At 33.1% G+C, this 20776-nt stretch overlaps 4 protein-coding genes across 8 annotated transcripts; 2 read left to right on the top strand and 2 right to left on the bottom strand.

Annotated features, from left to right (window-relative positions):
* Window positions 1-44: 44 nt before the first annotated feature.
* Top3alpha (topoisomerase 3-alpha) lies at window positions 45-4303 on the bottom strand. Of its 2 annotated transcripts, XM_069127431.1 has the most exons (12): window positions 4173-4303; window positions 3875-4040; window positions 3441-3787; window positions 3252-3370; window positions 2835-3181; window positions 2473-2761; window positions 1889-2387; window positions 1462-1801; window positions 863-1379; window positions 563-788; window positions 260-486; window positions 45-184 (listed from the first exon to the last, which is right to left on the bottom strand). In XM_069127431.1, exons 2-12 carry the CDS (start codon window positions 4010-4012, stop codon window positions 144-146), a joined length of 3090 nt encoding a protein of 1029 aa, XP_068983532.1. In that variant the 5' UTR covers window positions 4013-4040; window positions 4173-4303; the 3' UTR covers window positions 45-143. The 2 variants fall into 2 exon arrangements, with proteins under 2 accessions (XP_068983532.1, XP_068983531.1); XM_069127430.1 differs by having other exon boundaries at window positions 3875-4273.
* Window positions 4304-4414: 111 nt separating this feature from the next.
* MARCH6 (membrane-associated ring finger (C3HC4) 6) lies at window positions 4415-9374 on the top strand. Its single transcript, XM_069127432.1, has 6 exons — window positions 4415-4607; window positions 4953-5384; window positions 5472-6248; window positions 6336-6992; window positions 7090-7543; window positions 7659-9374. The coding sequence occupies exons 2-6, from the start codon at window positions 4998-5000 to the stop codon at window positions 8378-8380; spliced, it is 2997 nt and encodes a 998-aa protein (XP_068983533.1). The 5' UTR covers window positions 4415-4607; window positions 4953-4997; the 3' UTR covers window positions 8381-9374.
* On the bottom strand, window positions 9364-18139 carry LOC138187016 (DIS3-like exonuclease 2). 4 transcript variants are annotated; one of them, XM_069127438.1, is made up of 8 exons: window positions 18112-18139; window positions 11819-12089; window positions 11476-11737; window positions 10848-11365; window positions 10435-10729; window positions 10166-10359; window positions 9785-10067; window positions 9364-9686 (listed from the first exon to the last, which is right to left on the bottom strand). In XM_069127438.1, the coding sequence occupies exons 1-8, from the start codon at window positions 18122-18124 to the stop codon at window positions 9585-9587; spliced, it is 1938 nt and encodes a 645-aa protein (XP_068983539.1). In that variant the 5' UTR covers window positions 18125-18139; the 3' UTR covers window positions 9364-9584. The 4 variants fall into 4 exon arrangements, with proteins under 4 accessions (XP_068983539.1, XP_068983537.1, XP_068983536.1 ...); XM_069127436.1 differs by lacking the exon at window positions 18112-18139 and adding an exon at window positions 12189-13098; XM_069127435.1 differs by lacking the exon at window positions 18112-18139 and having other exon boundaries at window positions 11819-13097.
* Gdh (glutamate dehydrogenase, mitochondrial) lies at window positions 13285-20085 on the top strand. Its single transcript, XM_069127439.1, has 8 exons — window positions 13285-13966; window positions 16502-16702; window positions 17473-17706; window positions 18192-18349; window positions 18466-18621; window positions 18723-18933; window positions 19023-19177; window positions 19253-20085. Exons 1-8 carry the CDS (start codon window positions 13537-13539, stop codon window positions 19367-19369), a joined length of 1662 nt encoding a protein of 553 aa, XP_068983540.1. The 5' UTR covers window positions 13285-13536; the 3' UTR covers window positions 19370-20085.
* Window positions 20086-20776: the final 691 nt, after the last annotated feature.

Genomic DNA, 20776 nt, shown 5'->3' with positions numbered 1-20776 from the left:
ATATACATGTATATTTATGTTATTATATTCTAAAGCACATTGTATAGTTTAGAAAGTGATCGTATGGAATACAAAAAGACAATTACATTTCTGTCATTATACTGAGTTTTTGTATTTGTACTGACACCATATACTCTTCTCTTTTAATCCATTGCATTCTCGGGACAAGTCCTTCTTGTATGTCCTAAGAATAAAATCATATACCATAACGTAAATAATAAATTCCACATTAGAACATTATATACAATAGAACACAAACCTTCTGTACCGCAGATTCCACACTTTCTTTTACCAGTAGCAATGTGATGTCTTTTTGATAAATTTTTCTCTCCTCTAAATGTTCCTTTATTTTGTCCTCCAGACCCATTATATGTATTTCCACCGTTTTCATCCGCCCATTGAAAGAATTTGCAAGATTCGTTTATACTCTTAGGGCATGAGTAAAAAGGACGTCCTTTATTTGGACCATCTTTCTGTACAATCCGCCTACAATCCGTATACAAATAATGATTTTTTCTAGATATTAAAAATGTCAAAAGAGTTTAGTTGTATATTTGCTTACTGTATTGCGTTTTGATTACAATGACATTTAATGTCATTGTGTGATAATGTAGGATCATCTTGATAACTATTAACATGAACACTTGATCTAGTGCTTGTACTGGCAATGAACATCTGGTTTGAACTGCTATTTGTATTATTTTGCATTTGCTGTGTATTGTCTTCTGATGCCCAAAGAAAAAAGTTACAACTATTTTGACGCTTCGCACATTTGTAAAATATCCTTCCTAAAATGTGAAACAACGTTATAATAAGTCATATTTAATGAAAAATGCTTTATAAGTGTCTAAGGCGCCTGTACCATGATTTGGTCCTTCTTTTTTTACTGTTAATCGAATCGCGTTTTCATGGCAATTACACATAATAATAGCATCGTCATCGATGTTACCCCATGTTTTTTGTTCATTTCTAATTAACCTTTGATCATTATTTGAAGAATTGACATTATTAGCATCGATCCATGTATTATTCTTTGAAACATTTTGTCTTTTAACATTTCTTGATCTGCTTGTATAACGATCATCGTTCTCATTTCGCATGGACCCTATAGATGCGTTGCTTCCAGATAAACTCCTGTTTTCAGCATTTGAAGATGGTTGAGTTACAGTGTTCCTTATTGAAGATGAATTTGAGACAATAGTCCTGTTAAATGTACTGTGGTAACCAGACTCTTGACTTTTAATACATTCGTTCTTTATATTTAATGCTTCGTTAAACATAGGATCACAACCACCTATGCAAGTTGTATAATCAGTACCATAAATGGGGTAAACGTTTCTCAATAGTTTAAATTTTAATTTACGAATATTTCCTATACACTAAAAATAATAATTTTAATTATATAGATATCATAATATATCATATAATAATTATAAATATTATATAACATATAATGTTTACTTGTGAACAAACTTCATCCAAAACTTCAACATGTTCAATAATCTGAGGTAACCAAATTACATTATTACATGTTGGAAACGACATGCAACCAATATACTTTCCCGTGCCTTGCTTTCTATCTTTAAGGATCATATCCGAGTTGCATTTCGGACACTTAAAGATAATTTTTTGAGGTGGATGACTAATTTCTACCTGTGTATTACTCGGTCGTTCATCGAGGTAATCTGCTAAAGCAATATCAATTAAATTAGCACGTTCTACCGTTAGTTTAAATAGATCACGATATTTCTTTAGTTGAATTTCCAAAACATCTTTCGGACTTTTTTGTCCATCACATATCCTAGACGCAAATGTAAACAATTAAAATTCAATTGAAATATTCAGATGTTCTTTCTGTTGTTAAGAAGAAAATAAAAGATTGACATACAATTTAAGATCCTTTTCGAGTTCAGCTCTTAAGTTTGGTTTTGACATTTCAAAACCCATGTTATCATAACCCATTACCAATCCAATCCCAAGTTTTCCAGGTATCAGATGCTTTTCATCTATCAAACCCACGTAATGACGCGATTTTATTGTATCTATATGCTCTGCATGAGTAGCATCGGTACCAATACCGTACTTATCCATTAAACTGATCAAATCAGCTTCAGTCAACAATTGTGGGGGACATGTTTTTTCCTCTACCATATCTATGCTGGTTGGTTGGAAAACTTGTCCTTCTTGATATATATGAATTTCTTTGTCATTCCATTTTTCATATATGTACACATTTAAATAATTTTTTTCAATAATTTGTAGACCTTTAGCAGCAAATTCTTCACCAGCTATATCGATCTCTACCATTGTTTCTTGGCCTACCGCATCACACGATAAACAAGCCAAAAAGTGTCGAACCACAAATTCATAAACTTTAGCTTCATTGCCTGTCGTTAAATAATTTATCATAAATTAACGGCAGAATATTTTTCGTTAACAAGTATTTAATAAGTGTTAAATTTATGTGCATACCATTTAAACCATCGGCATATTTTATTGGATGTATTGGAGGATGTGCTTGATCGCTTTTCTTGCCTTGTCTAGGAGTCAATCCCTTTTCTAATAATTGCTGTGCAAAATTGCCCCATACTGAATTGTTTACTTGTTGGTTCACCAATGGAACTAAATTTAATTCTTTTGGAAATATATTTGTTTCTGTACGTGGGTAACTAATCAAACCTTGAGTATATAATTTTTCCGCAATTCTCATAGTGTCCTTCGCGCTTAAATGAAGTTTACGAGAGCCTTGCTTTTCCAGCTCCTAGGTATATTTAACATAATTAAATAAATTGCATTGTATCTTTTCTTACTGAAACTACTACTTTATTACTTACAATTGTGTCCAGTGGTAGTGGTCTCCACTTATTCTTAGGTTTACTTAATACTTTTTTAACAGTAGCCATAGGCTGTTCCAAACATATATCCAAAAATACTTCACAAGGCAATTTTTCAAATAGTGTTCCTCTTGCCCATCTAAATTCCACAGAAATATTATCACGGATATCCATTACTTTTATCTTCCAATATGGTTCTGACTTAAATCTTTTTATGGCTAAAAATCTTTCAACTACAAATCCTAATGTAGGAAACTGACAGCTACCATAACTAATCAGCATATCAGCCAAAGTCCTGGGAAATACTTGTTTCAGTCTCAGTGTTTGAAATCTTGTAAATGCAGCACCTGCAATGTTGTTTCTCTTACATTTAAGTTCATAGATATATGATGTATTTTATGGATATTTTTTAAATACCTATTCTTAGATCCAATTCACTTCGTACATCAACAGCATCACTAATTGCTTTATCTGGCTCACATAAATTTTGAAGAGCTCTATTTACAGATGCTTGTGTAATCTCAGAAAATTTTGCTCTATTAAATAACATACATATTATTACATGAAAGAAGATACAATTTCATGGATAACATATTTGATAAATACCTATATATACGAATATTAGACTTAATTGCACGACAAACTTGAATAATTTCAAAACCTATATTCTCTCCTTCACGATCACAATCAGTCCAAATAATTAATGCACCACATTTCTGTACTTCCCTTTCCAAAGTTTTTTTAATCTTAATAGAATTCTCTTCCGAACATTGCTTTATTACAGGTGCATCAAATAAACTTAATGGATGACAACCTTGCCATTTACGATATGCCCCAACAAACTCATAATTTAATAAATGACCAGATACAGAAGTCATGATCATTTCGCAATTTTGATTCCATAAATATGAGTTAAATTCATAAATTTTATTATATGTCGATAATCCTTCTCTCTAAAAAGAATATAAAGCAAAAATATTGTTCATATAAAAATTTTGTACATTTGTCATATATTTCAATTAAAGTAACTTTTCAAATACCCGTTTAGAAGAGCCACGAGACAAATAGCCCGCGATACTTTTTGCGGCATCGTTCTTTTCCGCAACGTTGAGGACTCTCATAACCGTAAAAGAACTTTTAAATCTTATAAAAAAACTGATAATATTGTTTTGATTCATATAAACTTAACTGTGCAGTATTAAATACCTTTGTAACAAACAACATCACGTAATATGTACAGTAGGTTTTTATTCCAATGGGGTTATAAATTATTGTGTTTAATAACTCTACAAGATATCATCGTGTTAAAATAAAAAATGTAGCTGTCATCTTATTTACCTATTTTTTAATAAAAATCGTCAAGTACAATAACTCATATATTTTTACATTCTTTCTTTTATTACATTAAATACAACACACAACAAAATTAACTTTCAATTGCCGCCCTTAACATTGTTTGACTACTTCAGCTGGTTAAGCAATGTATGAAACTTCTTCACTTAATAATTCCTATTGAAAGAAAATTGCGTACAACTCAATAGGTATCAGTCAAATTGAATGTCGTAATTTAATGAAATCTTTACGTATTGGGATGTGTAATTTGTAACAGATTAAAAATGATAGAATACACATCGTTTAGGAAGAACAGTGACATTTTTATTGCAAACGTTGCAAGTATGTCGATGCAAGAAGAAAAGAACTGGAAGTAGCAGTAGACATTTTCAATATTTTGCACAGTAATTTTGGATTTTGTGCATCTTTATCAGAGCATGAGTAAGTAAACGATGTTATTATGTAAGTAATATTATCCAGTTTATGAAATTAGATTAAATTTTTTAAAGTAAAACTTTTTATATGTTCAGTATTAAATATTCCCAATGACACATTCCGCACTTTCGATGTAGTCTTTTATTTTTGCTCTGTCATTTTACCATTTATTGTTCTTTCTTAACATTTCACATTTAATAATTCTACAACTTTTAACTTCTCTTGGTTGTATTTTAATAATTTAAATATATTTATGCATACGACCTTGTAACCATTATTATTTCGTTATATAGGAAATAGATATATATTCTGCATTTTTACAATACAATTTTTTAAACATTTTCCTTTCAGAAAATTGATCGTTGCTTTAGTCAGTTATTTTAAACAAAACCAAACATGACGGAGGACATGTCAGGAGCAGACATCTGCAGAGTTTGTAGATCTGAAGGTCTTGCTGATAGACCTCTCTTTCATCCCTGTATCTGCACAGGCAGTATTAAATGGATACATCAGGAATGTTTAGTACAATGGATGCGATATTCGCGTAAAGAATATTGTGAACTTTGCGGATATCGCTTTTCTTTTACACCGATTTATAGCCCAGATATGCCACGTCGTTTACCGTTAAGAGATGTTATTGGGGGATTATTTTCCAACATTGTAACAGCAGTAAAATATTGGTTACATTATACCTTGGTTGCAATAGCATGGTTAGGAGTTGTTCCACTGACAGCTTGCCGAACTTACAGGGCATTATTCAGTGGTCCTCTAGACCTGGTTCGAGTAAATACTTTCTTATAACTTTAAAATATATCTAAATTTTTAATACTTTATGTCAAAAAATGAAGTACCCATATCTTTTGTTCACAGATAATGTCATTACCAATGGATATGTTATCTGCTGAAAATATATCATCAGATGTATTTCATGGATGCTTTGTGGTAACTTGTACTCTGTTTGCATTTATTGGTTTAGTATGGCTAAGAGAACAAATTTTACATGCTGGTGGTCCTGATTGGCTTGATCGAGATAATGTACAATTGCCCCCAGTCGACAATCCACCACCTAACTTAGAGATTCCCATGCAACAGTTTCAAGAGCAAAGAGCTCTTCAACAAGAAATTCAAGATAATAATAATGTACCACCCTTTGCTGATGAACCACCAATTTTACCAGAAAATTCAAACAATGATAATGTGGAAAACGTGGAAGGACATAGGGTAGAAGAGAATAATTTACCAAATAATCAAAGAATCAATGAAGTTGAAGGAATTGGTAGAGACATTGAGCCACACGTTGCTCCCAGAAGCGCTGATCAACAAATAGAACAACCTGTCGAACCGCATGTAGTAGTACCTCGAAATGTAGAACCACTGGTTCCACCAAGGGATGCAGAACAACCTGCAGCACCTAGAGACGAATTGGGTATAGATGGTGAACAAGCAAACGCGAGAGTTGGGGAGGGGTGGAGGGATCAAGCCCAGGGTCAGGCTCAAGGAGAAGATGAGGAAGCAAATTGGAATCCATTAGAGTGGGATAGGCCCGCGGAGGAGTTAACTTGGGAGCGCCTTTTAGGCTTAGATGGATCCCTTGTTTTTCTTGGACACGTATTTTGGGTCGTTTCATTAAATACGCTATTTATTATGGTACGCTTTGCTTATATGTTTTAAATCGTAAATATAAGACGAAATAATCAATTTTTGTCGTACAAAATGCGATGTTCTTATTTTCAGGTTTTCGCTTTTTATCCGTACTATGTCGGTAGTTTTGCAATAGCATTGCTAGATCTACAAGAATATGCAGCTGCTTCACACTTTGAAGGATTAGTAACTACATTATGTGGTTATTGTGTTACTGGAGTAGGGCTAGTGGTCCTTCATACATTAGCAGCACCTTTAGGTTTCCAACGTTCTCAACGATTATTGGGCTTATGTTACGTTATAGTAAAGGTTTCTTTACTTTCGGTCGTTGAGATAGGAGTGCTTCCTCTGGTTTGTGGTTGGTGGTTAGACATTTGTTCATTAGCAATGTTCGACGCCACACTTCGAGACAGAGAATCTTCATTTAAACTAGCCCCTGGTACTTCAATGTTCTTACATTGGTTGGTGGGAATGATTTATATATACTACTTTGCTTCGTTCATTCTGTTATTACGAGAAGTCTTACGGCCAGGAGTACTTTGGTTCTTAAGAAATTTAAATGATCCCGACTTTTCTCCTATACAAGAAATGATACATCTTCCAATTTTAAGACATGTTAGAAGGCTCGTAGCATCTGCAGTGATATTTGGAACTGCTATTTTATTAATGCTATGGTTACCTGTGAAACTCTTAAGATGGGCATGGCCAGGATTTTTGCCATATACCGTGACTATTCAGAGCGAAGCTCAGGTAAGAAGTTAATTATTAGTTAAAAGAGAAAATTAAAAATTCCTCTTACTAACAATTGTGATGTATTACTTTATTTGTTTCTTTATTTTTAAATTAGATCAGCGAATTGTCTTTAGAACTGCTATTACTACAAGTTATTCTTCCTGCATTATTGGAGCAATCTCATACACGTACATGGTTAAAAGCCCTAATAAGAGGGTGGTGTCGAGTGGTAGCCTGGATGTTAGATCTCCAATCGTATCTTTTAAGAGAACAAACTGAAGATCCAGGGCCGGCCGTAATTGAGGAACCGCAACATCCTGATTTAGGAGCGGCGCATCAAGCGCTGTTACAAAGAGGAGGACCAACAGGTTTCCAACCGTATATCAGACCACGCTGGTTTCCTGCTCGTCTAATTGGCCTTCTGTTTTGTGTTTGCGTTTCTCTTGTTATCGCTAGTTTAATTGCAATGATTCTTCCTGTTTGGCTTGGACGCAGAGTTATGGCATTGTGGATGGTCGGAGCTCCGGCTCCATCTCCACCAGTATTACCACCTGCCTTAAGTGGGTCTGGTAAGTTCGCTTTTTAAAGTATGAAATGCTTATTCATCTTTCCTGTCGATATACTTGGATATCTACTTCCTCCCAAATTATCCTTCTGATTATAGCGTTGTTTTTAATATTTCAGATACCAACGAAGCCGCAGTTGCTTTATCTGGACGAGTACATGAATTATACACCATAGCTTGTGGAATGTACGTATGTTGGGCAGCAGCAAGAGGATTAGCCTTAGCATTTTCTTGGTTACCTCGTGGTCGAAGAGCTCTTTTAGATAGAATAAAACATTGGGCGATCATAGGTGTTAAAGCATCAGTAGCATTTTTCTTACTTATTGGCCTAATACCGCTTTTGTTTGGTCTTCTTCTTGAACTAGTCGTTGTTGTACCATTGCGTGTACCGCTAGAACAAAATCCTATTTTGTTTATCTGGCAAGATTGGGCCCTAGGTGTATTGTACACAAAAATAGCGACCGCTATAATTATGATGGGACCGGATTGGAGAATTCGTCTTGCAATTGAACGAGCATACAACGATGGTATTAGGGAAATAGATTTGAAATTCATCGTTACAGAATTAGCAGCACCGGTAATATGTTGTTTCGGTCTTGCTTTAGCTGTTCCCTATGCTGTAGCTTACGGAATAGTCCCACTTTTAATCACGAATCTACAAACACAAATTCTAATTGCTAGACATTTGTATCCTTTCCTGTTATTAGTACACTTAATATGTATTGTTATTTACTTTCAAATTCGACAGTTCAAAAAGCTTTATGAACATATAAAAAATGATAAATATCTTGTTGGTCAGAGACTTGTAAATTATGAACATCAAAATAAGTCTCAATCGTAAAAACAGTAACAATCACATGCATTAACCTAATATATCTAGTATAAGTTTTCCTCGACGGCAACAAGAATTTAATAGAAGATTCTTTAATGTACATTCTCTATCACACTTGATCTAAAAAATGCAGATACTAACTTATATTAATTATACTTTAATTCTTAGTATTATAATTTATTAGCGTAAGCGATACGAAATAAATTAAAAAGACTGTTATTCAATGTGTCGCTTTCTTGTTTTAATGCGGATACTTGCATTCTATTACACATTGTCGATACTTTTGATCTGAATTACAAAAATATATTGTTCAAAAACGGCAATGAATATTTTGCACGGTTAACGACTATATGTCATTTTGTAGAGCCCAAGATTCCCGTTATCCTTTTATTATTGATCAAACCAACAACTTTTGAAATATACCATAAACTGTAATTTTTGACTTTGAAATATTCAATGTACAAAGCTCTATAACTCTTCAATAAATTCTAAGAAAATAAGTTTCAAAGTACATACTGCTATGAAAGTAAAGTTACATTTTAATTGAGAACTCGTTAGTGACAAAATAACACGATCATGCTCTATTGTAAAAAACTAATGTTTAAAACGGTTAATTTGAATGAAATTAAGAAATATTTATACTTTCTTAAAATAAAGAAAATCATATTTCCTGAGAAACTTGTCATTTTTCTTTCTTTTAGTTAATCATGCAAAAGTTATCACTTAATTGTGTAAATATAATTACATAAAAAATAGCAGAATACTAACAGATCTGAATTACTTCCACAATTATGTTTCTTTTCGTATGCAAATAAAATATATGCTTTGCACATGGTATACATGACTTTATGTACAGATATGAAGCTAAATATAAATAAGGGCTATTTATTTGTATATGTAATAATCGTTCAGCGATTAATGTAACTGTACGATTACAAGTATGTAAAAATGTTACCACAATGTACATTAATATATAATTGAAATAAATAATGTTCTTGCGAAACGTCCGATATATTTTTTCTATCAATTCGTTAAAAATACATCTATCAGATAAAGAAATTTTTATCATTAAATTAACATTTCATGATCATATTAAAAATGTATAACATATAAATGTATAATAAAATAATGTACATATATATAAATATATAATATATATAAATATTTTTATAATGGTCGTCTTCAAATTTAATTTACAGCAAAATACCATTATTTATTCTATTTCCTGAGTCGGTGGTAAAAGAGTGCCAGTTAATCGAAAAGATTCAGGATGCTTTTCGACTCTCAAATGCAATAAAGTAAAAACATTTATTACCTGAAAAACGTCAGGTAAATTATATTGTTCATACTGTCATATAAGCTGCTGTTATATTTAGATAATATACACAACATTAATATACTTCTTTATATTACCTGAGTAATAGCAGGTTGTTTCCAAGAGATGCTTATCGTTGGAATGGAACATTCCGAAGAATATTCGACGAGTGCCAAATTTTCTAAGTGCGTGAAGGAAACCTTTAATTTTATACCAAATTGACACAATATAATAGTTATCAAATTTTCATGTACACTCAACACGATACCCATTGTAACAAGAGGACCCTTTAAATCTATCAAATACGTAAAGTACATTTCGTTACTCCGCTCTTGTGCCATTTTCGCACTATATTTCTTTATATTACAATTTGCCGCTATTCTGTCTTGGTAGAAACCATATAAAAATATTAAAAATATTTCATTTGTACATGTTACTAATACTAATTAATTATTCCAATCTTTTCCTAAGTAACTTACGATTTGCAAAGATTTTTAGTCCATTCTTTAGGCATGTCTATATTTCTTAAAGTTGAATAAAGTAAACGATGTACAACACAATCGGAATATCGTCTAATTGGGGACGTAAAATGCGTATAAACCGATACGTTTAAAGCATAATGTCTTAATTCCTCCTCTGCTTTTACTGCAGACGAACATATGTAGGTAGCTCGCTAAGAATGTAGAGAGTGATTTCAATTTTTATACGTGTATTAAGAAGTTCTTCAAAACTAAAGAAAAAATCATACAGTCATAGCTCTGGAACAAAGATTGTTGATAACCATCATCCTATATTTCATTATTATTCTTCTTTCATCGTCTTCAGTTTCTAATCCTTCTTCACAACGTTTTATACTAGCGTGCAAAGATGTAGACGATTTAATGTCTAATTGAATGCCAAATTTTTGCAGCATATCTTGCGTCGTACTTAAAATACGTTTTGAAGGCTCTTTATGGTTGCGTAATAAAGCAGTCTCCGGAATTACATTGTATAAGTGTGTAGCAACTGTCATATTAGCTAACAACATAAACTCTTCTATAAGTCTAAAATATAATGTATATGTATATACATATAAAAATACATATATGTATATGTATATATGTATATGCACATTTATATCATAATTTAAGGATAGTACAACTTTAAAAATACTAAAAATACCTGTTACTATCTTGCTGTTCTTCTATATTGTACGATATTGGTAAACCCGTAATTCTATCAACCCTGACACATAATTTTGGTTGATCTATTTGTAGCGCACCATTTTGAAATCTTCTCTTACGCATTTGAATAGCTAAATTGTGTAAAATGTTTACTTTTATTGACAAATCATTAAGCTTGTAATTTCCATCTATATTTATAGAGTTATCTGGCCAATTATATTCTGGATTTTCAATCATTTTCTGAACATGCTGGTAAGACATTTGACAGCATGATCTTATTACAGTTTTAGCAAAACGATATTTAACAACTTTTGCATCTTGCGTCATTTCCCAAATAACAGAAAAAGCCAATTTATCCTGACCAGGTGACAAAGAACATACTTGACATAATTCTTTTGGTAACATGTGATATACGTTATCTGCCATATATATAGTTGTAGCTCGTTTTGAAACCAGAATATCCAATGGAGATAAGAATTCTACATAATGAGTAACATCTGATATATGCACACCAATCTAGAAAAAGAAATATATATATATATATACATACACATATACATATAAACAAATAGACAAACAAATGAAGTATACTCTCTGGAGATAACTCTACAGAACAGTGTAATTACTTCATAATTTCCATTTTCCAAAGGTTTGCAAGAGACTGAGTCATCTAAGTCAACAGCAGTATCAGGATCGATAGTAAATATGCATTCATCTTTCCAGTCCTCTCTGTCTTTAATATCATTTTCTGTTAAAGAATAGTCACTACTTGGAAGCTCCTTCGTTACATCTAGGCTATAAGGTGTAACATCTAAATCATATTCAAGTAATATTGCATTTGATTCTGCTTTTATATCGCCAATACTTCCAATTATTTTTTCAATTTGCCTGTATACCATGTAAGTGAGTATATTATTTCAACAATCATTGAAGCTTCTACTTGTTTAGATTTATAAATTTTTATCATACCCAACTGCAAACTTTGGCTTTATCCAGTCAGTTATAACAACCAAATATAACATGTCTTTATAATTTTGACACACACCAAACTGTTGCAAGGATTTCTTACTTATCTTAACTAATGGTACACGACGATCTCTGGGATAAAAAAATTCACCACTTTCTTTGAAGCATCCAATTGTCCTTCTTGGATGTATTTTCTCTCGTATATAAACAACAACACCTGTTTTTTGCTCGTATCCTTGATGCATTTTCCATTTTTCTGGCTGATTTATACGTGCTACAACAAGATCACCATCAAAAGCTCGATTTCTATCCCTTAAGCCAACGATTAATAAATCGCATTGATCATCAGAGAAAGATAAATAAGCATATTCACGACTCCAGGGATTGACACGTAACTGCCCTTCTATGTATTGTGTTTCATTGGAATTTTCATTTCTTAAAAGTTTGTCAATTTCTTCTTCAGGAATATGTTGTGGAAATGTATCTTTTTCTTTTGGGACTTTAGCTTTCCGAGCTTTGATTTCTTCTTTATTTTCCTCTTCCTTTCCCTTTTCATCATCAACAAGCACTGGTTGTTCATTAAAAGTTTCCCTCTTAGATATCTTTTTATTTTTGTTTTTATTAACCTTGTGATGAAATTTTTTAACTTTTCTAGACTGATTTTGTACAAGATCTGAAGAAACTGATCTTTCTGACATGATTCCTACTTTGAAAGTACTATTCACTTATACATATGCGAAAATTAATTACTGTCAATTTATCACACATAATTATTAATTTTTAACGTCACAAGTATTAAAAATATTATATTTCAATGGACTACGAATACATATGTTGATAAAACACTTACGTATGAAAAGAACTATCAAATTTTGGTTGTATTTTAAAAATGTTAACAGGTCATATGTTTCTAAAAATAAGATTCCAACGATAAGAAAGCTGCATTATTTTTTTAGATATTTAATATCTCTTATAACAACGGGCTATAAACTTAATAAAAATATAAATCCCGACTTAGAATTGAAACAATAGTATCATCGTTCACTTGATGTTGAGTATTTGTTAGATTCGGTAGCATCTTAAAACGATACATATCTCGCATTTATACTGTTTGTGATTTAATTCTTCGGTTCTTTCCGCTCTTATTTATATTAATTAATAACAAATTTATTCTATGGTTATTTCCCCACGTTTTATCGCTATATTCTTGAAACTTTGAAATAAAGTATGTTTTACAAAATCCGGATTACCATTTATACAATGGACAACTATTAACAGCTATCTTAAATTAAAAAAATTTAACATTCAATCGGTTATTCAAAAATATGGTAATAATACCACAGAACCACATAGGGAGATTTATTTGTAAATGTTGGCAGAATTTTGTTCGTATCGAGTGAAATCATACAGAGAATCTCGGAGTTGGTAAGTGTTCGAAGCGATTGGACCAGTTGGCGTTGGCACGTAGGGTGGTGAGTGGTGAGATAGGTAGAGTGTTGCGAACGTGGTGGAAAGGTAAAATTGTTTCGATCGGTAGGAAAGGAACGCGATTACTGAGGTAGTCGGGTGAGAGACCGAGTTCTGTTAAGATCGGAAGTGAGATAGAAGAAACGGGTAGGGATAGAGAGAAAAAGAAAGGAACAAGAAAAGTTAGGACATACATTGTGTGAAAAGCGTTGTAAAAATCGATTTAATTACAACGGTGACGAGATACATTGAAAATGTTTCACATAAGGAAATTAACAAGATCGTCGATTGCTTTGAAACAAGTACCGAGTAATGATGTTATTCATAACACGCTCATACGTATCGTACCGGCGTTCCAAGCACGCGGTTATGCCGATCATCAGATACCCGATCGACTAAAGGATATCCCCGACGATCTGAATCCAAAGTTTTTCGATATGGTCGAATACTTTTTTCATCGAGCTTGTCAGATCGTCGAAGACAAATTGGTCGAAGATATCGGCAAACGTTCCAGGATGAGCGTGGAAGAGAGAAAAAAGAAAGTGAAGGGTATCTTGATGCTAATGGAACAATGTGACCACATCCTCGAAACCTCCTTCCCATTGAGACGCGACTCGGGCGACTACGAAATGATTACTGGCTATCGCGCGCAACATTCAACTCATAGAACACCCTGCAAAGGAGGTAAATCGAGAGACGCTTTATTTTACATTTCGTTTACCATGCTTTCGATAACATTTATTTTTCATTGATATTTAACAACTGCGATCTTGATTACACCAGTTGTTGCTTACAGTTATTTCTTTTATTATTAAAAACATTTGAACAAATACAGAATTGTCACATCGTTTGCACTCCCATACGTATGGGGGAAACGTAAACGAAGGAGAGAAGGAGAAAGAAAGAAAGCCTGATGGCTCATAGAATATGTAATTTTTCTCTCATGGCCGCTTAAATTTGATGTTAGCATTAATTACGTCATCAATAACGATACGTAACAGGCACGAGCAGTCTTAAACTGCATCAAATTCGCTAAAATTTCATTCTGTCGAATTTTTCGAATCTAAATCCAACATATATTTAAATTCAAAATTATCTTGTTTTGTTAACGTTTGTATATCTTTTGTTCGTGTCATAATTTTAATTGAGTTTTGTGCTAGTTTCTAGTTACTTTTATGTATTCAATGTACAGTATACGATGAGACATTGGAAACGACAATTTTACGGCTTCAGGAGTTAAATGACATGGTTTTAACCTCGATTTTAGTAGACAGATTATTGAAACCACGTTTGCTATATAATACATAACATTAGCTTATTCGAAGAGAAACTCGTGTCATTTTGTTTTTATGTAATGAACAATTTATTTTATAAATGGAGTGGAAAATATATTTGTACATAGCCCTCATCGGAGAAATTGTAGTTTTGTGACGCACAAATAGATGATGAGGAACGATAATGTGCCAACGCTTTTCGTTCTCATAGCTTTTGCACTTCTTACTCACGAGGATTGTATTACATCAATGATTAAACGCGCTGATGCGTCGATTTACATATTAGTAATGCGATGCTTAGGATATGGCAATTAAAATCTCTTGTTAGTATATGTACTTACATATCAGATATACAGGGTGATTCAATAATCGTGGTACAGACGGTAAAGGGGTGATTCTACGTGAAAAATAAGACAAAAACAAAAGAAGAAAAGGAAGAAATAATATTCTCATACAGCGCTCTGTTTTCGATAAGATCAAATTTGAAAATTTATTTATGGGAACTTGGCTAATTGTCGAATGGTTAAAACGAGTAAAATCAGTAGGAAGTTATTTTGGAAGAGAATAACTTCGTAGTAGAATAGTTTTCTTGACGATTGTACTTATCATCATTACTGACTCACCCTACAGAATTAATTAGATTTCTTGAACAGTTGTTTATCCGATTTGTTGAGAAAGATATTCGAATCACGCATATCGAAACATCTCCTTGATATAAATTTGTACTTGAGCTCGTGAGCGAAACGTAACAGCATCTCATGAGGTAGATCTTTTTTGAGAGCCAAGCAAAGTGAACTCGACGATTCTTCGTTGACGAAGATCATCCTTCCCCTATATTCGTCACTGGTGGTCTTTTTAAAAATTAAGTCGTCTGTATCAGTTTTATCATTTGCGTGACATAATTACGGTCGCAATCCTAATTACTTACATTCCGTTTCTTATTCACGTTATTATTATAAGAAACAGCGAATGTTTGTCTTCGAACGTAACTCATTGCTATTAGAAAATGCCGATACAACGTAACAATGCCAAGCTGTCTGGTGTTTTTCTTCGTCCCTGCCAAACATTAGCTAACTACCTTGATTCACTATTTGATTTAAGAATTTGGCACTAGCATGCCAGTGTCATGATGATGCTCGAAAGGTCAATGCTCTCATGGAAACAAATTGATGCAGCTTTTTTTTATTCGCACGAACCTGCTAAAACAGCATGCGTACTTATTAATTTTTCTTCCATTTTATATCATTTGCTTAGGTTTTAGGCGATAACATTGTGCTTATAGTACAATTCCAGCTGTTGTTTGAAAAATTCATTAGCGAGGTCGCATACAAATATGCGCATAACGACTGGTAATCATTGTGTAGGCAGCTATATTCGCGTGTTGCGTAATGTATATGTACCAACCAATACATTAAATTTTGTGTAACATAAATAACATTAAAACAGCATGTAGCAGTCTTGATATAGAACGTATTTTATGGCATTTTAAAATCGCCTTTATGCGGAGTAACAAAGACTTATGGGTGACTATACATACACTGTCACTATCGTCAATCATAGCTATTAGAATACGTATTCGTTATATTTATTCGAAAACACTAATTTTATTTTGTTTAGTATTTTACATTGTTGTATGATATAAGCATATAAATAAAACGAACGATTTAAAATAAAATAGATAGAAGATAAAGACAGTGGAAAATTTTCAATTCGTATATATTGAATGTCAGCAGGACCATACTGCGCAATTGTACAGTAACGAAATTTTACTGGTCACAAGTTACAAGTATTAATAAGTGTCCTTACATAACATTAACAAGTTTCGTAATGAAATTTCGAACAAATGGAACGTTGCAAAGATATTTTGCAAATTATCAATTAATTGATTGTTCTATTTGATTTTAAAAGTATAAAATTATAGAAAAGAAATAATTGTTTGTTACAGGTATTCGTTTCTCGATGGATGTCTCGCGGGACGAAGTAAAGGCTTTGTCGGCATTAATGACTTTCAAGTGTGCCTGTGTAGATGTTCCTTTCGGTGGAGCTAAAGCCGGTATTAAGATTAATCCCAAATTGTATTCGGAACATGAGCTCGAAAAAATCACAAGAAGGTTCACGCTGGAGCTCGCGAAGAAGGGATTTATTGGTGAGATACGTCAAAATATCGAAAAATGTCTTTGTTAAAATTTACATCGAAGATGATTAGAGAACGGACGAACGAATTAAAGAAGCAAAAGATACGTGATTCTGTTGCATACTTGTATGCGGCATTATTAAATTTGTTTCGACCTAACTGTTTATTGGACTCGTTGTGATAAATTTTCTTCGATATGTCAGCATAAAACGATCACGTTACATAAATGGATTTAAAACCAATACACGTAAAATTATTCTCTAATAACTGCTGATTGCTACGATCAGCTATAGATTAGCAATCGCTCAAAAATACATATATGGATACTTGCGTATTTTTTTCGATAGAATATTCTTTAATTTTTAAAATATTGAAATTTGCAAGTTGCCAAAAATATAAACATTGTGGAGCAGTTTTGATTATAGATAAGAAAAAGAGTAATTAATCCGTTCAATAATATCGAGACTAAATTAGCTGAATTATGTATTTAATTTCAATATACTATTGATCAATTTTTAAATAAACAATTCAAATTTCATATTATGTGTATCTGATAAAAGATAATATTTTAATATTAAGTAACATTTGTAATTTTTACAATTCCATTTATTTTATTATCTAACTTTTTATATTATATAACAGAATTTATTGGATCTGGCAACTTGTAATTTGTAGCTCTTGTAAAATTTCGTTGATAATATTAGTTCAATTGAATAAGAAGGCCTTGCGAATATCCTATATTAGTTAAAATCACATAAATATATTCTCGTTTTAATTTAAAGGACCCGGTGTCGATGTTCCTGCTCCCGACATGGGAACTGGAGAACGTGAAATGTCCTGGATTGCAGACACATATGCCAAGACTATAGGGCATGTGGATATCAACGCTCACGCCTGTGTCACAGGGAAACCAATTAATCAGGGTGGAATACATGGACGTATTTCTGCGACAGGGCGTGGATTGTTCCATGGAATAGAAAATTTTATCAACGAAGCTAATTACATGAGCATGATCGGTACGAGGACATTTCCAATGTTATTTCCTTCTATATTGGATGTCTATATGTCAACCATCTACAGTTAACACATTGACATTGGGTATTTTTTGAGTTAAGATATACTAACAGTTAATTAAAACAGTTGAAGCAGATAATCACGAGTGAGATACCTCGTTTCCCGTCGGTTAGTATAAAATGATATATATGTACATATCTCGTTTCTGGACGTTATTGTGCTAACTGTTAATATATTCACCACTTTGAAATACACCTGGCCCATTTCTGGAGTTATCTTTACTTTAATAATGGCCGCTGTAATATACTATCCATTATCTTTTCCAACTTTTTAAATTATTTTGTTAAAACATAGCATAAAAGATAAAAATGCAATAATCGTGTCAGTAGTATTATTTATGTTATTACCTGGATACACCATACTCGTCGGTAGCAATGTCTCTTAATTCACTGTCTTCTTTTCTCATCGACTAACTTTTTACCATTAGGCACCACACCTGGTTGGGGAGGAAAAACATTCATTATTCAAGGTTTTGGTAACGTCGGTTTACATTCAATGCGTTATTTGCATCGTGCAGGCGCCACTTGCATAGGAGTAATCGAGCACGATGGTTCTATCTATAATTCCGAAGGTATTGATCCTAAGGTGAGCAACTATTTGAAATTTAATATAAAATAAGTAAATTTTCCCGTGTATGACGTAATAATTTCAACAAGGTTATTCTACATTAATAAGATTACTTAACATAATTTATATTACAGCAACTAGAAGATTACCGTATAGAGAATGGTACTATCGTGGGCTTCCCTAATGCTAAACCGTACGAAGGTGAAAATCTTATGTACGAGCCTTGTGATATATTTATACCTGCAGCTGTCGAGAAAGTTATTACTAAAGCCAATGCCGGCCTTATTCAGGTAAAGAATTTTCTTAACATTTGTTTTCTAACATTAAGTATATAAATACATATCGTTGTGTGTTTTCAAAGTTCTTTAAACAATTGCTGCTTCCATTTTAGGCAAAAATTATAGCCGAAGCTGCCAATGGACCAACTACTCCAGCTGCCGATAAAATTTTAATCGACCGAAATATCTTAGTTATACCAGATTTGTATATCAATGCCGGTGGTGTCACCGTTTCCTTCTTCGAATGGTTAAAGAATTTAAATCACGTGTCTTATGGTCGTCTAACCTTTAAGTATGAAAGGGAATCAAATTATCACTTGTTAGGTATATATGATCACATGCATAGATGATAAAGATTTAATCTAGTTGGATCGCACATATTGTAAATTTCTAATTTTCATTAAAAATTTTAGAATCTGTACAAGAATCGTTAGAACGTAGATTCGGCCGTGTGGGCGGTCGAATTCCTGTTACACCCTCCGAAGCGTTTCAAAAACGTATTTCTGGTGCTTCTGAAAAAGATATTGTTCATTCTGGTTTGGACTACACTATGGAAAGATCAGCGAGGGTAATTAACTATTTTTTCGGCAAACAAATGGAAAATGTCTAGACATTGTTTAACTTTATTCTTATTGTATGACAGGCTATTATGAAAACAGCCATGAAGTTCAATCTTGGCTTGGACTTGAGGACAGCAGCTTACGTTAATTCAATCGAGAAGATATTTACCACTTACTCCGAAGCAGGTCTTGCGTTTTAAAGTATATTCTAAAGTATTTACCAATACAAAGGAAATCGCATAAATGGAACTATAAAAAGTTTCGAGCCAGTATTTTCAAGACTTTTTCAACAATTGCTCCCAACCAGTACTGTCCAGTGTCTCTCAGTGACAAAGACCAAAGCTGCTAGTTGCAGTGAAAACATTTCGTGAATATCGTCGCACGTTAGATTCTCCTCGAACATGTAATAATAATTTGCCTAACGAATGCTCCGTTGCACGGATAAGTATACATAATGCCTGCGTCGATCGCGTCATTCGCGTCACTGTAACTGTTATGCCGTATGTACGTTTACGTACGTAAAGCGTACGAATCGAATAGTAGCGAATTCGATGTGCGAATACGGTCTGCCAAGTAGCCAATTCTGAACAAAGTACTTGCAACATGTTTTCCTTTGTAAGTCGACTCAACGAAATCAGCAGCCGAAATGAGACATCAGTGTGCATTTTTATACATCACTTTTGATCAGTGTATGATAATATGTAAGATTTGCACGTTAGTTGTCAAAGACAAACGAAATGATCGTTTTTAAATCTTAATTCCCTTGAGTACACAACATATTGCAGTGATGTATTTGCGAGAAACAGTTTACCGACGACTCGCGTCTACAATCAACGTAATATGCGCGATGTATCATACGGTAATATTGTTATATATTTCAAGAGTAATGTCAATAAACATATGCTCTTAATTAATACTTTTCTCATTCTTCTTTAATCCTCTTTCACTATGCGTTAAGGTAGAAACGCATTACTATCGCGTCGCGTGAAATTGCACACTACTATTTTGCATATGATAGCACGTGACATCTTGGGTAGGATTGATATTTAGTAATATATCGTATTAATAACTAAGTATAAAATCTCAAGCAGTCGTACTTCAGATTAGGAGAAAGATATAGAAAATCTTACAGTATCTCTGATTCATAGTAAAATGCGTAGATCAACTCGCGAAAACACGAAATAAACGCGAAGAGATATATATTTACAAGAATATAGACATTTATAGCAGTGTTCGCTTTAGCGCCCGGACTTTTGTGTTGTTTGGACTTTGGCTTCCGTCGCTGCCCCCACCAATTATTAGAAATGAAGTCTCGGTGTAAGCTTCAAACGTGTCCTGTTACGTTACATAATTGTCTCATCGCAGTCCGCGTGCTCCCGTGCCGAGTATCGGTATGACCATCGCATTAATTCTTTCTCCTTTCCTCGGCACTTTAACTGATGAATGAATTTTTAGAATTCACCAATTCGGATAAGCATCTAGATTAGGCCCGGATTGTCGATGCCAGAGTGGACATTACTAAAACATTCTAGTAAATACCATATATACTTCAGGATGAATGACTAAAGCTAAATTTTAATTGCTGCATGGTCTAATCGATCATGATA

This window comes from Bombus flavifrons, chromosome 14, assembly GCF_040668555.2.
Source record: "Bombus flavifrons isolate JBK064 chromosome 14, iyBomFlav1_principal, whole genome shotgun sequence".
Taxonomy (NCBI): domain Eukaryota; kingdom Metazoa; phylum Arthropoda; class Insecta; order Hymenoptera; family Apidae; genus Bombus; species Bombus flavifrons.
Note: the sequence above shows the minus strand (reverse complement) of the source record. Positions and strands in the feature narration are given on the sequence as shown.